This window comes from Pagrus pagrus (assembly GCF_965226575.1).
Source record: "Pagrus pagrus genome assembly, chromosome: 22".
In the NCBI taxonomy this organism is placed as follows: Eukaryota; Metazoa; Chordata; class Actinopteri; order Spariformes; family Sparidae; genus Pagrus; species Pagrus pagrus.
Window position 1 is genome coordinate 22178045 of NC_140204.1, and position 25357 is coordinate 22203401.

The window sequence follows — 25357 nt, forward strand, 5'->3', positions numbered from 1 at the left end:
CTTCACCTGTGAGTTCTTTCAATGTTGAGGCTGATCAGCTGTATATTTCACTTTCATGTGCAGACACATGCAATCCAGTACAACAACACGGCTAAATGCAGCCTAAAAGTCAACTCAACCTAAGTATTAGAGGCTTCATAAAGGAAGGATTTACTGAGGGGCTGTCGCATCGGATTGAATTAGGCCGTAGAGGTGTACTTAAACTGGTAAGTCAGTGCATGTATACACTGCAGGCTCTTAGCTGATTAGAAGGCATTGCAAACATATTCCAAGCATACTGGATATATACAGTATATATCCTTAGAAAGGCCTTTATCAGCTCGAACCACCCGCTGTCCCACTGTTGAACTGTAAATGAACCCAAACTACTGGCCATGGAACAAAACCTAAAAAAAGGAGAGGGTTTTCATTGCAGCAGGTGCCATTAAGAGTCTTTTTAATCATCGTAGTGTCTCAATTCTCCACATCGTTAGCCATTTATTCAGTTGTGTCCCCTCTGTATCCCTTTAGCTGCCGTTACCGTTAAATTCCGCCGAGGCCCAATATCACCAGTATTTAGCCTTTCTCTCTGTCTTCATTTGGAAGGTCAGGGTCTTTAAAAGGCTGCAGTACTGCTGGATCCCTTCCAGACACATTTCTGTTCTGTAAATCACTGCGGAAGACTCGTGTATTTTCAGAGGCACTAACTCAGCCAGTGTTATGACGAGGCTGTCTCTCTGGGTGAGGTATATGGCAGCGCTCATAAAGGAGGCTGTGGGGTTTATGGGGACATGGATTTTGTTTGCATCTGATGGAGGTGAGCTGCAGCACAAAATGCTGCTATTTATGCTGATGTAACGAAGGAAAGTTCTGATGTATGCATCAGTCTGCTCGGCGCGCTGGCAGATGTGGCACTGCACACTTCTCCTTCACTTCTTCCTTTCCTGCAATTCAACATTTCCTCTCCTCCTTGCCTCCCTTCCTCCCTTCCTTCCTCCCTTCCTTTCATTCATGTCTCATTTACTTCCTCCATGACCATTTTACAATCCATTCTGCTGCCATGTTTACCCTACAGTGTTCGTTCCCATCCCTTCCTTCCTTTCCTTTTCTTTTTCCTTCCTTTCCTTGAAATATTTTCTTCCTTCCATGCATGATTCATTTCCTCCTTTCCTTTTTTGTTTCCCTCCGTTCTCATGCAGGCAGTGTGATATGGGAAGGCTCTACTGCATCGTAATACACAAGAAACAAACATGTATGCAGATAGAGAGCATGTGAGAGGAGAAGCAAGCATCAGAATGACACCAAAGATGTTGTTTTTACTGACCTCATCGCTGCGATTTCATTTACTTAATGTCTGATTAATTAAACAAATGTTCAATGGTAAACTGACTGCACTTCAATGGCGCTTTTCTAACTCTAACAGACAAAGCTCTTGGCAAAGCTCTATGCTTGGCTTCTCCACGAACCACAGCTGCACCGTAATGAGATAATAACCAGTAACCCTTTGTAATGCAATGCTGTCCTGCACAGTATATGTGATTCCATGCTTTACCCGGACAGACAGACAGGCAGACAGACATGTAGACAGACATGACACAGTACTTGTTTTTCTTGTTCTTCTCTCTCTGGGAAAGCCACTTGTGGTAATATGAAGTCTTGATCCTGTAGCAGTAGAAGAGCAGCAGCACTGCAGGCAGGACCACCAGGAAGGCAAACAGCAGCCCCACCACCAGCCCAACCTGACCTGTGGACACACACGCACACACACACACACACACACACACACACACAGAGTTGTGTATTCCGGATGTCACTGATATGCTGTTTCCAATTAGTTTTGGATGTGATGTGATGTTATTCACATATTTTCACATAGTTATCATGTCATCAGGTTTCCCATTACTGTCTGTGCAGGTGTCTCAAATCGAATCGTTTTTTCCCCCTCAGTGTTCAACAACATTTCCAGGGAGACAGAAAAAGACATACATGTATAAACAAGGATAATAAAACTGGACACAGAATTATTAGTAAGTAAATCTCACTGACTGTCACTTCACTACAGGCCTGATGGGATGTAACTAAGTACATTTACTCAAGCACTATACTCTACTGCAATTTTGAGCTACTTTACTTAAGTATTCCCATTTCCTACTTCTTTACACTTCCACGACATTTTGGAGGTAAATATTGTATTTTTTTCTCGACTACATTCATTGATCAACTTTAGTTACTAGCTACTTTCTCAGATCTGATAATCTGCTGGGCCAATAATCAGTTGACACATAGTATGCAGTATATCCATTGTACTTTCAATACTTAATACATTTAAGTATGTTTAATATCAGACAAGTACTATCTGTGTGTGACTTTCACACAATTATGACTTTGTTTTACTTTTTACTACACTGGGTGAGAACAACCAGTGAGTTAAGTCTGTCTGGACACTGCTGCATCTGAACTCCGTTGGCTGCATTGTCTTATTAAGCTGGAGACATGTCTACAAATCTTAACATGGCATCTAAAAAACATGTCATGTCATGTCATCTCCATCGTCTGCCTGTCATGTAATTTATGTTGTAGAATCTTGACTTGCTGAGGCACAACAGAGCAGAGGAGTTTGGCAGTGATGACAAAAAGCTGCTGGCTCTGGTGGCCGACACGTCCCCAACAGATGAGGTTAAAACATGATGCCGTTGTTCTGGAGTGTCAGTGAGGAAAATAAACAGAAAACAGGTTTTGCCTGTTTTCTGTTTATTTTCCTCACTGACACTCCAGTATGATACGCTTTTTTTCATTGAGGAAGGGACAGCTTGGCACAGTAGCAGGGCACACTTTTGTGCATCTGTGTGTGTGAGAACTCACTGTCATACTGGATAGGCCCACTGTCCACGCTGCCTCCGAGTCCTGGCTTCTCACAGAAGGGTGGTGCCCAGCCACGATTACAGTGGCAGTTCCCATTACTGTTACACACCTGTATATAGACACACACACACACACACACACACACACACACACACACACACACACACACACACACACACACACACACACAAGCACAAAAGGCATTAGTTAATGTGATTTGCTATTCGCTCTCAGTGTAATCTTGTATGTATGTGCCTGGAGGTGTACCCGCCAATTAGAAGCACTAATGTGTTGTTTACTACAGACTGGCACTGTGTGTGTTTTAATGGGATTTTCCTTCCTCTACCTTCAGATATTCACCTCATAAATGGAACAGACTGGCACAGTAAGAAATTACATCTCGCAGTTGGGCCAAGTCTTTACATTCATTATCATGCATGAATACTGCTGTACATTGTATGTGCAGACACATTTTTGCATATAAATAGTATATTATTCTGTTTCTGACAGTTTAAGTTCAGGAAATGATGTCAGAACTGTGTGTGTACATCCTTTTGTTATGCTCTCATTGTCGTCACGTCTCACTTGAGTTCTGGCCACAATGGACAACGGCCCTGACGCCTCAAACCATCAGGGCCGATTCGTTGTGTATTATGTACCTCAAAAGCAAAATATCATATACCTACTGTATGAATACTTTATCATTCCATTTAATACGTGTGCTGACTACTGACTGGTTACAGTAGCTCAAGGCAAAATAGAATGACGCTGACGTATGTAGCCCAATGTGTAGTTAAAGGCAACACAGCACACACATTTTAAGCAGAGGTAGATAAAATCAATCAGCTGGTCATTATTTTTGGCTGTGTTGTCAACTGGTAGATTTTATATTTTACAACAAGCTAATTTACTTTAACCCTTAGAGTCGGTTGATAACAATGCGAGCTGGCTGACACTTAGATACAAGATCTTAAATTGTGCACCTGATGGCTATACACATTATATCTAAAAAACAAATTAGTAGTTGCCAGGAAGGAAACACAAGGTTACCTCTGAAGGCAGTGAGGCTGATTATTTTCATTATTGATTAACCTACCATTAATCAATATAATGCTTAATCCTTTAGTCTTTAATGCTTAAAATGTCAAAACACTGGTAAAAAATGCTCAACAGTTTCCCGGAACCCAAAGTGATGACTTTGAATCGCTTCTTCTTTCTAAAACCCAAAGACTCTTCATTTACTGTCAGAAATGACAAAGAAAAGCAGCAAATCCTCACATTGAAGAAGTTGGAACCAGACAGTGTGTGGCAATTTAGCTTCATAAGAATTGACTGAAACAGTTAATCTGTTATTAAAATATTTGGCAATCAACTTTCTTTTTGAATGACTCATCGATGAAGCAACTCATTGCAGCCCTATAGCCAAGCATGCTAATGTTAATGGATTCAATTAGAACCGTCACACTTTAATTTAAGCGATTTGATACAGTTATATTTGAAATGTCGGGGGCAGGGTGAATCATAGGTGAGTAGGAATCATAGGTGTGTCATAATCAAGAAGAGAATCCATTAAAAAAATAAACGCCGTTGGCACTAGCTGGCCCTTTGTTGGCAGCGCTTTGGCTGATTGAGCATGTTGAATCAGTGGCGGAGCCAATCGCAGGGAAAAATCACTCTGATTGGCTGTTCAGCTAAGTGAATCAGTGCACCGGAAGAGAAACAGAAAAAGGGAAAGCCTCAGGAGCCTTCCTCTGTATTATCCATGATTTCAACTATTTAATGCGGTTACTCCTGTTTCTCATCTCCATCTGTTTGCCAGTGCAGCTTTTTATCAGATACGGTCCTGATTACAAGTGGCTATATCAGAGAGATGTCGAAAAACTCAGCTTCATCATGAAGGTTTATATATCTGCACTCCAGTTTCCCTTTTTGAATGATGAATACAGACTACTGCCACCTGGTGGTATGGAGAGTTATTTCCTCTCACGCAGGTGCAAAACATAGCACAAGACACAGGCGAGTTGAGGCAACAGTTGACCCTCATCGCCACTAATACTTTGGTGTGGTTCAACTCTCCACCCCAATGACTTTCACACAGTCTCAAAAGTGTAACTGCCTGCTAACCATTTCACCAAAACAGACCTTTAAATAATGACCTGGAGCCGTTGAGACTTAGGGTCAAAATGTGACTGACTGAAAAAACTTCACAACATTTGTCAGTAAATTACATTTTAGAGATTTAATTAACTTGTCTCAAACTTGTGAAAATAAACTTTTATCAAGACATTAGCTTGATTAATATCTCCAGACATCTTGTGTAATTCACCGCCCCTAAATGAAGGAGAGAGTACTGCCATGCTCCAATTACATCGAGATGTAATTATCCTATCAGTGATTAACATGCCTATTTACCCCATTATCACTGGGTCGACATGAAGGGCGCGCAGTTGTTTGCTGATTCTTTATCGTTCTTTCACTTCAGATTCAGGAGGCCCAGTGTGGTTTCTTTATAAAATTTCCGTTTTTGAAGACCATATTTTTTAAAGGTGTATCTACATCAATAAAAATAAGAAGGGAAAAGCTGTATGAAATGAAATGCCATGACCTGGATTTAAACATCACTGATATATTACATATCCTTCAGCCTCCTTAATCTCCAGGACTTTTAATATGTTTTAAGCTTCTTTAATCAAAATCTGTGGTATAAGATGCAAACCAGTGGTGCTCTCAGAAGAGAAAAGTACTTCTACTGCTCATTATTCCCGTTTATTTGCATTAACGTCCAGCGCGCTCCAAAAGCCTGAGGATCAATATGAATCAGATGATAATGTTGAGTTAAAAAAACACAGGACACCCTAAACTGGGAGGAAGGCAAAATGTATTAAGAATAATCCTGACTCAAAGCCACTTCCATTATCCATCTACTGTTACACTGAGAGGAGCGAACAGAAAAGGACAAACAGCATAAAACAACAAAGTGAAGAGAGAAGGAGAAGGGGATTAGAAGAGTAGAGGATATGTCTGGTGTTTTTCCTCTCCCTCATAATATGTTAAATCTGAGTCAAATAACAATGCCTGGCCAGTGGTAAACCATTCCTCACACAGTAGACTGGGTACACAGAGACTGGATTCTTTAAAAGTTTATGAGGTATGAAATTTAAGTCGTGGCTGAGTGGTCAAAAGAAGCAACACAAACTAGGCCATGCCAACCAGGCTTTGACTCTGTGTGTATGAAACTGGTCTTTAATAAAATCGTATTATGTTTTTTGAAAAATGTCTTAGTTTTAAAACTTTACCCACACATTGTAGAAATATAGGTGGTGCTCGAGGCGGTGTAGTGACTACTGCTAACACTCAGGCCTATTCACTACTACCTACTCAGTATCTAGGGAGTTCTACTCCTCTGATCAGACACAACATTAGAAAATCTAACAGGTGACAATGCAATGTCCTGCTGGGAAACCTTGGATGACACATTTACTTTCCCTGTTAGTCCTTTTGATGGTGTGGCTAATCGATGTGTGTAGTGAGCTCTTCTGCAAAATGAAAAAAACAACACTACTTGCATCATTTTCTCTGCACCATTAGTTACGTCATTGCAAAAAGGTGCCCGATCCAAGCTGGCTGGTCGACCATCTATAACAGATACATGCTTTTATTTAGAGAAATACTGTGTATTCTATCATTTTAACTGTATTTTCCCAAATTAATAAATACAGTATGTTCTGGCTTATTGATGGAGACACTAGTAACTGAGACAACAAACTAATTTAGAAACGGTTTACTGAGGTAGTCAATTAAGTTAAAAGTAGGGTCATTTTCTCATAAGCTTACATTGAGTCGCACTTATTTTTGCAACCAGTGGAGTTTCCCCTGCTGTAATTCCACATTGACTTCACTTTTTAGACTAGGAAGCTCCATCCTCTATTAATACAGTCTATGGAAGTGGCCCTTCACCAAGCCCTGCCACCCTTAATTTAGTGTTTCTAAACCAGTCAAGTTCTCCAATAAGCACGGCTCATGAGTGATCATAGTGATAGCAGTGGCAGGTTTACCACTCGCAAAACTTGAAAAAATCTCCAAACTTGTTTACAATTTTAAAAACAATGCTTCCTTGATTTCAAGCATAGGTACACAAAAGCAGCTTCTCATTTTTGGTCCATGACTGTTGGCTGTCCCAGATGAAACAATGACTGTTGCTTGACAGATTTTATCCGCTGTAGCTTGCTAGCTCTTTAAACATTACCTCTGTGAGTGTTTTTAGACAATGTGCCACTGATTTCAGCAAATGTATCTGGAGGAAACAACAGTGGCTTCTGTTAGAATGAACAAATATCCTGTTCAATCAATTCCTTACACTTTTGCTCTTGCGTTTTAATTCAGCTTTGAAAAGTTGATAATAAAGAATGTCTGTACATTGTACAGCGTGTCTCTGACATCAACCTGTGACATAACAAAAGTCACTTACTTTAAACCTTTCAAGCTAATGTCTTCTCCTCCTGCCCCAGACATGGCGTTGTCCTGCACTTGTCTTGTCTGCTAAATATGCTACCAAACAAATACTCACTGGGTCAGTGCACTGCTCCTATAACAGTCGGCTGTAGCACTTTGAAAAGCCATAACACCTACAGTAACTGCAAATGTCAACATGTGGCAGTTTAGATGCTACATAGTGTGGGTCTTATTATAAAATACTGTCTGTGTTTGACTTGTAAGGTACAGATACTGGTGCAGTATGCGAGGTTGCTGGCTCAGCTGTCTATCAATCACAATATCCTGCCCAGTCAGGCTTGGGGAACTATTTAAGGACCCCTCAGTAAGAAAATAAATATTCACATAAAATGTAACAATGACTTAATTTGGCTCAAGACTATAGGCTATGTTTACACTGATGACACAGCACCAAACTAATGAAGTCATAACTAACCAAACACTGGTTAGACCACACGCCCCACACAAGCACTTCGCTCTACTACATCAGCTGGCCGGCTGGTACCGCCATCGCTGAGAGCGAACAAAGGCCGCTCAGCGAAGTCGCGACTCTTCTCTGCTCTGGCGCCCCAGTGGTGGAACGAACTCCCGACCGATGTCAGGACAGCAGAGTCACTCGCCATCTTCCGCAAAAGACTCAAGACTCACTTCACCTCAGACTTCACCTCGACCCCGCATAGCATGACCCCCCCCCCAAAAAAGTATACGCACTTATATGTTCTTACCCTTAGCACTTAAATCATAGCACTTATGTACTTAAGGTATCCTTGATAAATAGCAGCTACTTTGCTCAGATGAGGGCTTGAAAATTGTTTCTATTTTTTCTTTTCAACGCTTTGGGCAAAAGCGTCTGCTAAATGCCCTAAATGTAAATGTAAATGTAACTTAAGTGTGTGTGTTATAACGCTGATGTACAGCGTGAAACTGGAAATCCAACATCTGTGTCTCAGACTGGCTTGCATGTGTTTGTGCTGGAGAAAACGAGGGGAGGAAAAACAGGACAGGGGACTGAGGGGAAAACTCTTAGTGCTACACTTTAAAAGCAAAAATAACAGGTTTAATTTTCCTGTGGCGTAACAAATATTATACTGCACGTCAGCAGCTGCGGTCTGAAACCCCTCAGCTATCAAAAAGCCATACTGGAGGAACATTAATGGCAACTGCCGTATCACATTACACTGTTGTGCTCTTTCCTGAGCCCAGTGGAACCATGCACAAAAAAGTGACAAAGTAAATCAGTGTTCTCTGGGAAAGAATCTGGCTTGCCTTTCCACTGTATCTTCCAAGATCAAAATTAGATCATTACATTTCATAAAATTGCAGAGCTTTAATTGTCAAGTGTACCTAATAAACTAGAGACTCCAACAACCAGTTTGATATTATGCCCAATGCCAGACCGGACAAGAATTTTGCAACCAGGTGCTGCCAGGCTTCAGCTGCTCCCATTTGGAATGTAATGAGAGGTAATGAATGAGAGTAAAGCAGCACCACAATCCATCCATCGAAATAATAAAGAAAGAAAGTCTTCAGCCTTGTGCAACTTAAGAAAAGAAGGCAGTAGTTACAGTTCAAGTGTGTATGGACACCTTGCAAGGTAACGACTTTTCCACAACACCTTCCTGCAAATGTTTCAAAACACGGCTTCGTACTTAAGTACTGTAGCATGTAGACAGCATAACCTGCACCGACTTGAACCTGATGAGAGTCCTCTCTTGTGGAGTCGTACAGCAGCACTGGGTGACATCTCTGGTACATCACAAAAAACCCAGGGAGGATGCTGCTGGCTCTCTCTACCTACAGGATACCTGATGTAAATGCTGGTTCAGTAGGTTTACTGCGACCTACACATAGTTTATGACAACTTGGACAGGCATGTTTTGTTGAAAACACCTGAGAGCAGGTGTTAACTGTAAATTACTGCAAACTACTGTATGCTTTCATTTAGAAGTCTATTTACTAAAACAAATTATGTAACGGAGCACAGCTGCAGTTGAGTTCACCGAAGCACTGGTGCTGATTAACACCTGGTGCTGTGCTGAAACTGTCTTCAGTTTGATCATCTTACACACGGAGCAGAAACTAAAGTGTGGATAAATACAAACAATGCTATCTGAATTTTTGGCTTTAAAAAAAAGTGCAACTGTTTTAAAGTAATAGTTCACAAAAAATGAAAATCCAGTCATCATCTCCTCCCTCCGTACTGATAGAAAGTCACAAAACATTTCTGGAGCTTCACAGTAAAACAGCGTTGCAGTATTCTCCTAAACAACTGGGGCTGGGGACTTAAAATGGAAAAAACAACTGGAAAACAGATAAAATGCCTCCACATTGCTCATCTGTCATAATTGAAGTCTCCACAGAGCCCACAGATCCCGTTATTTACACCCATCTTTGAGCTGAAATCTTCACTGTAGCTAAAAGTGTTAGCGTACACCTCGTCTGAAGTGGGTGCACGAGCTTGACTGCATGTTGAGGGTGTAAATGACGTCTTTTCAAATCAATTCAGGATCTCAGGGCGTCCTGAAACTTGGATTATGCTTTGATTATTTATTTATTTATTTTTTACAATCTTTTGGTTGTTTTTTACGTTATAAAGTCCCCAGCTACTTGTTCCTATCCACCACTGCAGAAAAAAAACTGCTGTTTTATTCCTTGTGGTGTCCCCTGCTTGGACCTGAGCTTCAAAAGGTCAGTCAACTGTGTTTGCAAAAGGGAAGTCAGTGAGGGATTATATTAGTCACTGCATGAGTGACTTCCATTAGATGGTGGTGGCCCTTCAAGAATGGCATGGCAGAAACCTGTGGCTCTATTTCCTGTAGGACTAGTCTCTGTTTAGTCATGAGCTCAAGAAGACATAATTAGCCGAGTTGCCAGCGGGAAGTCAGTGAGGGATTATGACTCCGACTGGTGGCTGGTGTTTCAATGATGATACTCTACACTGTGACATCAGCCAGCTGCTGTACACTCGGCTGGTCTGCAGAGAAAATTAGTGCAGAGGTGGTATTTATCACATTTCCCCAAAACCACATCTGAATTTGGAGTCCATTAGCAGTGATGGAATACTTTATATAACTATGGCCTCCTGATGTTTCAACATATCAATAAACTTCTCCATTCAACAATGTTTTCAGAGGTGAAAGTCAGAGTTCCCAGATAAATAATCCCTATCTCCATCCCCATCTTCTCCTGAAGTAACAAGTGTTTAAGCCCCAAACACTCCACTTCAGAGCTTGGTTACCGACTCATAAACTATGTATTATTCCTCCTTATCTGCCTCAGGCTTGCTTGTACTGCTCCAATAAATAGTTCATCACTTCAGTTGCTGTTGTATTCCAGCCATCTATTTTCCTGTCTTTTACGACAGACTCGGTGACAGCGCTGCAGAGCGCTACCTTTGCCCAAGGACACAGTGTGACAATAAGATTAGGGAACCGTGCCCGGCAGCTAAGAGAGTTGAGTCTGTTGCATGACTCTGTATGCTTGCAAGTGTGTCTCTGTGTGTGTGTGTGTGTGTGTGTGTGTGTGTGTGTGTGTACCTACCCCGTTGCCATGGCAGCGCGCGATGCAAGTCTCCAGCTCAGTAAAAGAGGCATTTTGGCATCGGCGGTCTCTGCACACCTGTGGCAACACAAGCAGAATGATCACATACTGTGTTGAAGATTACAGTGCACACTCACACACACTCATACATATATACAGACTTTGATCGGCCTTCTGCCAGTGCCCTTGGGCTCTGAACAACCCGGCTGCCTGAGGACATTGGAAAGGTAGCATCAGTACTCTGTTTAAAATCACTTCCAAATCACTAGACTGGCTTGTACAACATGTTGATTGAGAGTTCATCTACACACTCGGTCTCGACTAATGCGCTAATGCTCATTTTCATAACCATTGACATTAATGCAGGAGTGACGTTTTGTTCAAAAGGACTTTATAACTCATGGAACATCTATCTGAACTGTGTTAGAGCACATGTTAGGACAGCCACATTGGGAATAGGTGGAAGCAGATTTTGGGGCTGTGAGGGATGAAGGAATAGGTTTGGAAAGGGACTCAAGGTCTTTGTCTTTGTTTTTCAGCTGTGTGATGAGGAGGTGAGATGGAGGACTTAAACAACAACATCTGTGTAAAAATCGACTTGAAAAGCCAATAGTACATACGACCGAAGCACCAAAATGAATCTCAAATAAAAGGGTGTGGAAAAGGGGTGAAAGGAGGGGGAGGGGGATGAGTGTGTAGCTAACAACTTGAAAAACTGCGACTTCATACAAGCAGTAGGCAATTCGTCTGCTAACCAGATAGCCACTGAACATACAGTATGTAAATAGTACGCTAGCTAGGTAATTCTTGTCTCATTTGTGGTCTGATGAAACAGTAAATTCATCATGGCCCACTGAGCTCTCTCCCTCCCTCTGGTTGTGTAGCAGCCTACCAGGGCACCCAGGGGAGCATGGCACGGGAGGACAGCCAAAAACAGGCACTTGGCCGTGGGCACAGTTCCCACCAATCTCTCCCCCTCCTGTTGTCCAGCGGACTATCGTTATCAGCGCCAATAAAATATCTGTCGGCGTGTTAATAATTCCTAACTGTATGTTCAGTGGTTTTCTGCTGTTAATGGGTTTTGCTTGTGTTTGGCAGATTGGCTGTAAACACGACAACATTTCGGCGGAACGCAACCAACCAAGCCAACCAATCACAGGCAGAGTAGGGTGGGGTTTGTGAGAACTGCAGTGGGACCTAAAGATAACGCCTGGATGGACTAGCATTCTCCACTACAAGTCCATATCATACTTTTCTTTTGATCCGAGTGGGACTTGAACCGGCCACCTATGAGCCCCCAAGCCAAGTCCCTATGAACTGAGCTATTGCCGCCCCAAACAATAACAAAGAACATAGAAAACAAAAATATGCAATTATTGCTTCATCATAAACTTTATCTCACATATACAGTATAGAAAGTTCTGTCTGTCGGCCTGTCTGTCTGTCCTCTAATGTTCTTAACAACCGTCAATCTGATCCGGTCGGATGGATCACACTTGGCGGTGAATTGTGAGGACTGAATGAAGTGCAGCTTCGAGTGTGAAGAAGTTCTGATGAGTTGCTCTAAAAAAACATCACCCTGCATGTGAGTTTAAAGCAAAGAGCAGAGACGCTGGATAGAGCGCTGATGCAAATTTATGATCTATAATCAATCTTTACTCGTGTACTTTCACATTTTCATAACTATTGAACATTTAGACTTTCATGTGTACAGTGCATCTTTGGCCTTCATTAAGTCAATTGAACATCATTTTCAAAAGAAGCAAAAATCATTATTATTAATAATAATTCAGGTGTGGCTCATGTTTTGGGAATAACTTAATAAAGTGCCTAAAATTGATGCTGTATTGTAATATTATTGGGTTTTTAATAATATATTCAAAGGGAGAAAAAACTGGTCTGTGGATCTGGCTCTGCAGGGCCCTCGGGCCGCTGAGGCCAAGCAGCAAGTTCGGAACAGGCACGTTTAGATCGGGCACTCTAATGCAACATTTAGAAGTAAAAAGTGTCTTTTTTGGTCTTGCTGTGGGCATCTCTTGCAAACACATAATTCATAATTTTTTTATGTAGCACTCCATCACCGAGTTGTGTTCACTCTCACATTAGTATCTGCACTGGTACTGTCCTGTAACTCCTGCTCTGCCTGTCATTGCTGCTGTAGTATTGTTAGCGGGAGAATCAATTTAGTGTAGGTGAATGTGTGACTGTGTGATTAGAAGCAGCAGCTTTGTGCTATGTGCGCATTTATTGCTGAGAAGAGGCCCCGTTCAATATGATGACTCAAAATTCATCATGCTGGATGGCAGACAATATTCTCTGCTGCCTATTTATAATATATTACGCATGCAGCGCTATTCAGTTCCTTCAGCGTGGCCCCGCACAAAGGCTGAAATGGAATTCAAGTGCCCGCAATGTGCTGCAGAGGGAGAGCAATATAGACAGACAGAGAAATAAAATTTACAGGCGGAATGGAGGAGACTGCACATATTACTCTGAGTGTGCGCATTTTCATATAGATGTATTTCATATGCATAATTCATCCCTTATTTTGTATGATTTTTATGTGTGGGTTTGTAGGTGGGTTTACTTAATATTCCATTTAGCTTGCTGACTTGCAACCCAGATCAGTATAAGAAAAACTACCTGAAACAAACTGACAGAGCAGACCCCCTGGGTCCCCGTGATATTTAGTTTTGTATGAAGCGGGCTGATAGAAAACGTGTTCATTATTCCAGAAAATATTAGTGACTCATAGCAATGGGAAGGCAGACAACTAATTACTTTATTTAGTTAGGTTTTCTGCACACGTTCATCCACTTTTCCTCGTGTTAACTACCTGAAGCATATGGTACGTTAATAAATATAAATTGAACTATTCTCAGTAGAGCGCATATGGCCGCCATGTCCCAACAGTCCCCATAGATAGCAGCCACATAAATACGCCTGATGTTTTTTATCCAGATCCATGTATTATTCCCTAAAAATGAACAAAATTGTTGAATAATCTCACCATGTTAAAGAAATCATGAGAAAGAAATCGCTAGATATGTCCCTTTATCCACACCAAAAGTTAATGTGATCTACTCTGGGCTGAGACTAATTCTCCATCCAAATTGGTGGAAATAAATTCAGTAGATTTTGCGTAAACCTGCTAACAAACAAACAAATGGGCACTGGTGAAAACATTCCCTTAGGTCTGTTAGGTATAGCCCACTTACTTTTGCACATCTTAATGCTCACAAGCTACTTGATCCAAGAACCGGTGGTCCTGTTTCAGACCTATTAAGTTGAAAAGCTCAAAATATTTTTATAACAGATATAAACGTTAAACTGGAAGATTGTGACTCTTAAAACTGATGTGAGATGATTATTTCCCTGAAGAAGATTCTCCACTCTGTTTGTTTTGCTGAACTGCAAAAAGGCACAATCCAATTGCAGAGAGAAGCTTCGTTTCTTTAACAAGCAGAACAGACAACCGCTTGAGGAAAACACGTCTGCTATTAGCCAAGTTTCATTCTGGCAAGTTGAAGCGGGAACACACATTATTACTGTATCATTATATTTTTTCAGACAAGGTCTGTTCCAGTCTGGGTCAGTAGCTGCTGACGGTCGGCAGATAAAATCCAACAGTGTGTAGTGTTGAACGATTCTAAACTGATTTATTTCTATGTGGATTGTGGTGTAAATTAGCAGCTGAATGTTTCTGTTTTGTTAGAAAAATCCCTACGTCCTCACAGGATTCTGGCAATTTCATCGCAGTGCGACAGTAATCACAGCCTACCTGTGATTACAGAGTGCTGCCTCTTTATTTACTCAGTTGTTCAGTATGTTCTCTTTCTTGACTACTGAAACTAAGAACTCCCTCTGTGTGTTTGAAAACCAGTCAGTGTGCATTGTTAGTCCAGTCTTCGTAGGTTTCAACTTGTGGAAAAAGAAGAAAACAAAGGAAAATATGTTTTTGAACTAAATATACTGTCTTGTAAACATTTCCAATAAAAATACTTGTATAACACAATGTTTCCTTCTTTAAGTCTCAAGTTTAACTTAATTAACATTAATGTTGTGAAGCTTGTGTTTTGCACTCTGATCTTTGCTAATTAAACAGGACGGAGAGGTATAAAAGCTTCAACAATAGATCTGTTAGCCTTGGAACTTCCAATCATTTTGTCAAAACCCAGCTACACTCCACATCATGCAGCTACATATGTCACAACCTCACATGTACCAATGCACATAGACACACTTCATCAACAAGAACTTTTATTTGTCTCCTCACCCATGAGCTGTGATAGCCTGAACAAACAGGATCATAGCAGAAGAGTAAGCAAACAGACTCGAGGAGGGATCCCAAAAAAACGTAGAGTGAAGAGGCACTACATCAGTGTGCAGACAGCAGAGCACAAACACTGCTCTGGCATTTGATTCTGTTGGCTTGAGAACACAGCTTTAAATCCTTTGTGACTGAAATGTGTTGTGCTGCCAGTTGCCTTCTCCCTGCACCCTCTTCAATTGCAGGCCGGTTCAAACTACCAGACAGGTGTTGGTGTTCTTGGCAGGAGGCCACACACAGTACAGTAATTGTTGAGTCAAGTGCTGGTATTGATCACAAAGCCTTACGCTAGCCTTATGGTCACATGTAGATTAAAAATCTCAGCCTGTCAGTTTAAAAAACAAGCACTTTTAGTGGACGTAACTTTTACAGTCTTAGTTGCCCCAGAGGATTATGTTGCAGCTGAGAAGATCTACTGGACCAAAAGCAAAACTTCTGGTAAGTATGAATCATTTGCACACCAAAACATAAATACAGCGCCCAGGTTATCAGGCTCAAAATACTTGAATTCCCCTTTAATTCATGATATTATGTCAACTATTATAATAGTGGTATTACTTAGTTACATCACTTATCTGACTGACTCTTCTATGGTCTCTAAAGCCCAGCCCAGTGTGCACCAACCTTGCCCTCGCCACACTTGGTGCCGGTCATTACGAGGCCGGGGTCGGGCAAGTCGCCCTGGCCGTCTTGGGTGCTGTAGACGTAGGTGCCGCGGCACTTCACCTCGATGCCGTCTGTCTTGATGGTGGTGTCGATGGACACGGCGTTAGTGCCTTTGGGCTTCTTGGCAGCACTGTGGCACTGGATCTTCCCACATTTGGCATCACTGCGCAGAGACACAAGCACACACAAAGAAACAATTAGTCTTGACTTTTTAAGTGCGAGTCACTAGAGCTCCATGTGCGTTTTTTCCACCTCTGTTTTACAGTCTACTGTAACAGCTCCACACAGTCACAGCAAGTCTGGGTAGCTACTGAGCAGCTGATGATAGCAGGTGTTTTTATATTCCGGGCTGATGATTATGAGATTAATTGGAGAGTCATTCAAACCATAATTCATCATTCATGTCTGCAAATATTTTATGTTCTTCTAATTGTCACTAAATCCCAGCGTCAAACCAACAACCACTATATCCAAAGTCTGAGGTAAGAATCTTCTGCTTGTTGTGCCACAGAGCTCCATCGTTGTCCAAAAATGATCAAAGAAACATCAGTGAGACATGTTGTTGCACTTGGCGACATGTTTCTTTATTACCAGGAACACACACACTATAGTTTATTATGACTCAATCCTACTACACCTATTAATCATCAACAAATGTACATCTCCTCCTGTTTGAGTAACATTCATTAAACTATACATTAACTACACATAAATTAAACTACAGTGGTTGTTTTATGAAATCACTGAGCCATTAAAGAAATTGAGTTAAATATTTGTGAGGCATTTTGAAGCAGTTATACAGTCACTAGGAGCTAATGGGTTTGGTGCTGAGAGACACAGGCAGGTCTGTTGGTTTTGGTGTTTTGTGGGATTTGCAGCCAATAAGAAATGGATCTAATATCACCTGTGTCCAGACCAAGTGTGAGTGGAATAATCACCTGGCATTTAACAAAGAATTTGTGTTTACTAGCTACAAAAAACAATGTACTGACTGTTGCTACCTATATATGCACTGACTACGTGTGTGTGTGTGTGTGTGTGTGTGTGTGTGTGTGTGTGTGTGTGTGTGTGTGTGTGTGTGCCATCCAGGATAAAACTGCGTACTCTCTTTATGTCTATGCAATCTTTTCAGCTTTGTGTTAGTCTGTATTAACATTTAAACAACTCTTTTCACTCTCATTTCCTCTTTTTTCATACTTAATTCTGCTCTCAGTACATATGTTCACTTTCATATATGCATATTTAATAACTTAGAATGTATTTGTATATGAATAATGTGAATCTATAAGAAGATAGTGGCTTGACGACCCTGCATAGTCATGTCTTGTTTTCATCAAACATACAGTCGGATGACTTCTTAGTTTTGCATTGTAAAAATAGTTACTGTTTTAAAGTGAGCAAATTAACAGGTGTTTTTTTTTTTTATCTAGAGTTTCTAATCTATTAGAACATAGGCAATTTAATCATCTCAATTAATAAGTAGTCTTTGAAATCAAATTATTATAATTTTCCTAATTGTCTTTAATGCTAATTTCACATTTATGATACAAACATGTAATACATTCTTTATTCATTCTACAAGGACTGACGAGTAAAAAGATATATATATCACCAGATATCTGACTAATTGAACATTTAAAGTATCTACTGTATATTGTAGTGATATTGGTGATTGTATAAAGGACATTCTTACACACACTTCATTCATTTAAACTGTTGTCAGAAAACACAGTTTGTGAAATGTTTTAAACAGCATCCCAACTTTTTTGGAATGGTGGATGTTTTTTTATCAACAGCCACATCTTTTAGATTAATATGGAAATTTAAACTGGTAACACACACACACACACACACACACACACACACACACACACACACACACACACACACACACACACACACACACACACACACACAGCCTATCAGAAGGAAAACAATGAAGAGGGATTACAGAATGATGGACGGATAGCAGCAGGCAGTGTGTAGATTATTCCCATGTCTTAATAACAGGCAGATAGTGCATTTACATATCCTCTAATCAGCCCTGTGACTCGCTGCGACCAGAAAGCACTCTAATGACTCCTGTGGGACTCCATAAATGATTTGGGCAGTGGTGGATCATATGAGGCGGTCGTGAACCACCTTAATCCACAGCCTCATTTACATGGCTAAATTGCTAATTTGGCTCCATTAATTAGCTCTGGCAATGTTCCAGGGAAACTGTCTCTCAGAGGCCTGTGTTGATAGTGTACAAAGGGCTGTGTGTGTGTGCTAGGATGCATGACATCTCAGCAAGTGTGCTTGCTAACAACTGACTTTCTTATCATTTCATTAAAGCTGCACTCTGTCTGGACCACAAAGAGGCAGCAGAACACGCTAAAAATGCAAAGTCTGATACAATCTGGTCTTATAAAGGTGTTGGGGCTAACGTATCCCCTATGTTTGGATCCACTGGTGGATGAGATATTCACTCTACTTTAGATTTGTTTTTAGTCTACACCAACTGATGGGGAAAATACCTCCCTCTTAAGCTGCTAAATGCTTCATTGTGTTAACTAGCAATTCACTAACCCTAACCCACCCAACATTATCCATCTGCTGAAGCGGAGTAGAACGTTTACAGTTGGTATATTACTTTAAAACATTTTCAGTGAAAACAGCTGCTTTTTGGTTGCTGGTTGTAAAACCCAAAAAATGAAATTAAAAAAGCTGCAGAACTGGTGATAATCCTCTGCCACTTCACAGTTAAACTTGGGTCCCAGTCAGAATCCGTCGATTAATTCACTGTCACATTATTAGTTAATAGCGTATTCCAGGACGTGGCCTCCCCCAGTTGGGGACGACAGGAAATGTGTTTTGGGAAGAATAGACTATCGCTTAGCAAATTAAATAAACCAAACCAAGTGCTGACTACAATGGAGCATGTCTTCTCTGCTGTTACCATGGTTATCTCTCTGGACAATGCTGTGTCATTGCTAGTAACAATCACTGGCTGACTATTCAGCGCTAGACCTAAGAATAATATGAAGATTCTGAAATATCCTGTGGCAGTGGTCCATTCTTCCCCTCAGTCACAAACGGTTTGCTGATAGGACCAAGTAGGTTAAAGGGGCTCTATGTTACAGTTTGTATGATTCTGGGCTCTGTCTCCTGTAATAAAACGCCCTTGAATAGACCACATCCCAAATTCCTTCCGTATTTACGCGCCACCACCGGATGTTGACAATGCGTCGACACGATTCAGTTTCCAGAAATCTGTGATCGGCCCCATTAATCCTGATCGGAGCATCCCTAATTATAATTACTTATTATATCATAATATAATATCAGTTGTCCCAGTAAAGAGTTCTATCGTCTACTGTGAATTAGTTTTATTTTGGTGACAACAGCGGGTGTTTTGACGGGTCTCCTGGTTTGAATATATGCGCACAGCATGATGAGGATGACCTACAAAGAATGTCAGATATTAATATTGTTTCAAACTTTTATTTTGGTAGGCAAAAGGCAGAAGTCCCATGGGACAAAAGTATGCTTGAATGTTTGAATGTTTGTATGTTGATGCTAAAATTAAATGGGACATTTGGTAATTAGATTTCTACAATATGACAATAGTGACAGTTTTGAATGTATGAGCATCGATGAGTCAGTATCACCAGGATCTCTTACCTTTTCTCACACTTCATGAAGTTGCCATGTCCGTCTTTACCACAGTTCCCAAAAGCATTCCCTGCTGCGTTGACATCTTCAAAGCAGGCATCATGGGCCGGTCGGGCTCCTAGAATCACAACATATCCCATCAGCCCTCTGGGCTCAGGCTGTTTACACGTGGCTAACAATATTTGCAGTGTTCTCCACAGAAAACAAATGTTAACATGCTGACTCACAAAGCTCTTGGCAACAGATAGATGCAGCTAATGCTGCTCTCACCCACCTGCTTTTCTATTGCAGACATGATCATGAAGATCACAGAGCCCACCATACACACAGTATAGTGAGTAAGAGATACTAGGAGATGTGGAAAATAAGAGATTCTGAGCCAGACATTTTGGGGTATATGCTTGTTTGGTGCCAAAGCAAGGGTCAGCTGAAATTATTGTTAACTTTATAATACTATCATTATTAATTAGGTATATTGTGAATTATATTACTATGTATTTTACTGATATTATTGTAAAATATTAATTTCATAAGCTACATAGAATCAAGAGTTAAATGGGTTTTTCTCACAGTGGAATTTCAAGTTACATTTTATGATTGCTTTTTCTACAGGAGTTAACGAAGCACCATAAACATATAAGTAAGACAGGTTGTAGATGATGGAAGATGGTAAAATTCCACTTTTGATCAAACTAAGCTCGTAGTTTCTGCCTGCTGCCCGCAGTGTCTATGCTAAGCTAGGCTTAACATATTCTGTACACTTAGCTACCAGTTTATTAGCTACAGTAAGCTTGGACTAATGCAGCTTCTTACCAAAGCCTTGTTATATGCAAGCCCTCAGGAAAAGTGGCAAGCTTTGAAGCCAGTTTTCGCAGAGGCCAAAATGTGTGATTACATGTGACACACTGCACTTCCCATGAGCTAACATTGTGAAAAAAGGCATCTGTAAAATGGTGGATACATTTTTTTGAGCATCACAACCCCTCGCAATATGACTTGTTTCACTGTCATAATTTGATCCGTTCAGTCTAATCAAATTTGGAAAGTCTAGAAGAGCCACACAAATCAATTATTTTTTCTACATTATCCCCCAGTTAGCCGGCTCGATCAGTGGAAGTGTCACTTGCACTTTTTTGACTTCATGCACCACTGAGCAGCTTTCATAGGAATGAAGCGGGCACCATCTCCAACACTGAAGCTAGGTTTCTTGATATATCCATGGTTATATGCCGCATTCACATGGTGGACATTTTCCTCTGACATCATAGTCAGGGTGGGAAGCTGAAATGTCGTAATGCTGTGTACCAGGTTGCAAGTCCAATAAATGCAGGAAATCTGACAAATTGATATCACAAAAGACAATTGTCAGCGAGGGACATTAGGCCATATTTCAAGGTAAAACAACATATATGATGCGTTATTAAATCCTGTTAGACAACGGCTAACATTAGCATTCAACCACTTCCTACTGTAGCTAACATTACAGTTTGACAGTGTTACACGATATGATAGGAAAGGCGTTAACTAATTCTGAAATATCAATACACACACAATGGACACATTTACTGAAGCCTGGAAATGAAACGCACCAGATGTAATCAAACAGTAGGCCTAATGTTAGTGACGTTGTTGAATGCTAAGCTTTTTTTCTTTTCAGTTGCTATTCAATTGGCAAGTGGTCATTTGATAAGTATTTGTTAGATTCTCTACGTTTGTAAGACTTGCAACCTGGAACACAGCAACATTATCCTAGCATTTGAGCTTCCCACCCTGAGAGTGATGTCGAAAATGGCCGCCGTGTGCCGAAAAGTCTGTAACGCCAGAAATGGCGGTTGTATAACAAGTATCATGCCCCTTCCCCCAAAAAGCCAGTTGTGTGCTTCATCAAAGTCCAACCTGGAAACATTTCAGCCAGCTGTGTTGTTGCACTAAAATGAGTACACAGTTGAGATTCACGACAGTTTCAACTGATTTGGTGCGGTTGCAGACGGACTTCTAATCAGCATGGAAGAGGAGGATATCACACTAATGCACAGGATTACAAGAAAGGTGAGTTTATTCAACCATTCAACATTAAAGTCTTGTTTGTTAGTTCAGGCTCTCTCACCTTCATTCAGATAAGGGCCTGGTCTCGTCAGCCCAAAATAACTGTCTGGGGGCTAAAAGCCCAGTCTTGCCCGAGCCTTAAAGGACTTAGATATGGTCTATGAACCCTAACCTCATTAACGTAGGGCACAATTATATCAGTAAGGAGATATTAAAGGGACTAGCCTGAGTGACAGTAACACGTCTTTAGCTAACACACAAGCACAAATAGTAGCCTCCACAGCAAATCATACGGATGAATCAACAACTATCTAAGTCTGAAAAAATTATAACCACAACAACTGAGCTGTTCGATGAAAATGTCCAAATGCAAGTAATGACAAAAATATTTGAGAATATAATAGAGATTGTATTATTTAAGTCACTGATAATGTAATTCTATTAATTCTTTTTTTTTCAAATCTAGTGTACTTTTTTCTTCTTTTCTGTAAAATGACAGCATCATCCTCATAATGTTATGACTATTTTCCTGAATATTACAACTGCAAGGGTTCGGGTTAAGGTTCCATCCTCAAACTCTCAGTTTTCTCCTGACACAGTACTGTCAAAGAAAAGCATTGTTTGTAGTTTTGTAAAACAAAAAAGGAGAAAAAAACAGAAGAAAGAAGAAGCTGAACAATAAAATAAGATGATTCACATTAAAAGTCAGTGTGTCTCTTTTATCTGCTGTGCTCTATTGTGCTGCTGTACAAACACTGTCATGCCTGTGAAAGCAGCTTTCACATCTGAGGGGAAAAAGAACAAATATGTCTTGCTTTGATGAGTGTTTATTTTGACAGACTATTCCCAGCTCATGTTGTTCATTGTATTAATCAACTCTGACATACACTATAGTATAGGAGCTGTCAAATCTGTAAGCAGTTACACTGCAGTTTAAAGCAGGTTTAACCATCAGTAATGATTCTTTCTTTGTAATGCATCTCTGCTGGTGCATCCCTCATTTTACACTGTTTCAATAAAGGCTGAACTACGATCTGAGTTCATGTACATCCCTGAAATACTGAGTGAATGGTTTGAGTGTATGGTCATCTCATTACCGTAGCCCCAAAGCTGCAGGCATTGCTGTTCGTGGGTGAGGCACATGCCGTTGTAGCAGTAGGCCAGACTGTACTGACAGGAGGAGCCGTCCAGCAGGTAGACGTTGGCAGGACAGTAAGGAGAGGCCCCGGTGCAGTACTCTGGCAGGTCACATGCTCCCGCTGGCCCCCGGCACATGGTACCTACCTGCTTCAACTGGCAGAGACAGGGAACAAGCAGTGAGCGGGGCGAGAGGAAGGGGGGGAGGGAGTAATGCGATTTAAAAAAGCAGCAGTGGCAGTAGAACTGAAGAAAGGTATTAAAATATGCTTCAATAAAGAAATGTGTGCTTCTGTGTTAGGGCTGGACAAATATACAATATCATATCATTATGGTGATATGAGACTATATGGTGTATATATATAGAGATTTTGGATAGGGTGATATGTCAAAAGTATCATCTTTGCCTTTTTAAAAGACTGCATGACAGTAAAGTGTTGACATTGACATCCAGGTATTTGGTCAAAACTACTGGGATAATTAATTTTGTCATCTATTGCTTTTGTGATATAGCCTAAAAATATTGTGATATTATTTTCAGGCCATATCGCCCAACCCTACTCTGTGTATTAGGTATAAGTATATGAATACAGTATATTCCACATACAGCATGTGAAATAAGAGGACGAGCGATATTGCAATTAGCAGAGCACAAACAGAATGGAAGGCACACAGCACATCGTTGCTATCTTTAGTGTTCTGTCTCCACTGTCTCGTTAAAGCTCCACAACATGGAGGTTCACAGTTGTGGAATGCGAGGACGTGCATTTGAACAGTGAGATGAAAACAGAGATGAGAAGTGTAGGTGTGATGTGAAGACGATGAGCCCTCTTCTGATGGGAGCTGACACGCACTGAGCGCATAGTATGTCAACACAGTGACATGATGACTGACACTGATCTAATGACACTGAGATACTACTGCAAACAAGGTGAGCTTCCTCCTACTCCGCTCTGCCTGCTTGTGTGTGTTACAGTAATTGTGTGTTCGTGTGTGTTTCTTACCTTGCAGCCCTCGCAGCACACTCCATGGGCACACTGTGCCTCCTCCTTCAAGGTGCAATTATTGGCATTGCAGCAGTCATTGGTGCACTCCTGTGAATGGTCACACAGATGCACACACCTGTTATCACAAATTAGTCAACACATGAAGCCACCCTTTATCAAGGCTTTAGAAATGTAACTAATGTAAGTTATCTATAATGCTTTATATATCACTTATAAACCTTTTATAAGAACAGTGTTTGGGCTGTAGATGTAATATGTGTATAAATATATAAGTATGTATATATATGTATGTATGTATGTACGCCTCTGAGCAGCATTTCCAAGATGACAGACGATTGACGACTGTGACTAGAAAATTTGAATTTCAACAGATGTTGGCATTGAAGAAAAATAAAACTTAAACCCAGAGAAGTGACTTTGCTGCTGCTCTTGTGTCATACTGCACACAAAAAAACCCATTGCCATGGTGCCCTCCGCCAAGTGACGGTAACCTTCAAAACAAATGCAGGAGTTGAATCAAGCCAGAGAAAAAAAGCAATTATACGAGCGGGAAGGAATGGGAGCGGATTAATGGTGAACACAACAACAACAAGCTCTGACTTGTTTGTAGTGAGATTTTTATTCGAACAACAGCACCGAGCCAATGTTATTTGAATTCTAAAGCTGAAATGTCCCTCTGTGACTTTCCTGACACCCACCTTCTGTTCATCTTGTCTTACTAGATTTTCAAAATAAAACTTTTCCCTTTCTAGCTTCACTGTAAAATATTTGTGGTTGTAGAAGATGTGGTTTTGAAAGGATTGTGACATCCCTTCCTAGAAAACAAGGAAAAGAGGATTGCATGTAGTTTACAATTTGTCTCCAATGGGGGAAATCACAAGGTGAGACTATAAAGCAGCATTCGGCACTGTATCTCGTCTCATTTGCTATGCTACAAACAGGTGGCTTGTCAGCAGCCTGAGTTTGACTGTCAGCTTGGTTCTGAGTGGGAGTCATAGCAAACAGCCCCATCAGCTGCGCTGCTGCTGTCAGCTTCCAGTTTGCTTCTTCTGTTTTCAATTTGCTCTGCTGCTTGAACCAAAGAAGGTTTATTTAACCTCTGGGTTTATTGAGCGCAAACACTTCATCCCCATTTTAGGAAACTTTCAGCAATCTCTCAGCCGTGTTGCACAAATGCAACGCGGAGCGCATTAATGATAAGGCTGCAATGACGCCACACGGTGCAAGGTAAAACCTGAAGCCAAAGACTCAAAACAGCTGCTTTTTTCACCAGCGACATCCACAATCTTTACCTCAAGGTCTACGTTCTAGCATTTATAGAGCTTTCAACCAGATCTCAGAGTTTGCAAACTCTGGAAAAAGCTTCAAAGTGGACCTACTGTCCAACTACTATATTTAAAATGACTCAACAGAACAACAACATGGTATTCTTTTCAAGTTAGGGTTGGTCAGATATTTTAGAAGCATTTTTATATATTTTTTGTAGAATATCTCCGAACATCTCAAAGGCAATCAATAAATCAAATTTTCTGAAAATGAAAAAGATGAAAAATGAAAAGGTGACTGTGACAGGCCTGTAATAAACCTTTGAACGGCCTTCTCTTTGGCTCAGCGTAGATGTATCGCTAAAGCTATTAGAGGG

General features: G+C 40.8%; 1 protein-coding gene across 1 annotated transcript in view; it reads right to left on the reverse strand.

Moving 5' to 3' along the window:
* Positions 1 to 25357, reverse strand: part of adam19a (ADAM metallopeptidase domain 19a) — a 194868-nt gene that overhangs the window by 10544 nt on the left and 158967 nt on the right. The window contains exons 13-19 of the mRNA XM_084345056.1: positions 23713 to 23802; positions 22669 to 22864; positions 19535 to 19643; positions 15827 to 16031; positions 10873 to 10950; positions 2842 to 2950; positions 1582 to 1723 (exon numbers count right to left, since the gene is read on the reverse strand). Of these exons, the coding sequence (XP_084201182.1) occupies positions 1582 to 1723; positions 2842 to 2950; positions 10873 to 10950; positions 15827 to 16031; positions 19535 to 19643; positions 22669 to 22864; positions 23713 to 23802 (929 nt within the window). The remainder of the gene's footprint in view (positions 1 to 1581; positions 1724 to 2841; positions 2951 to 10872; positions 10951 to 15826; positions 16032 to 19534; positions 19644 to 22668; positions 22865 to 23712; positions 23803 to 25357) is intronic.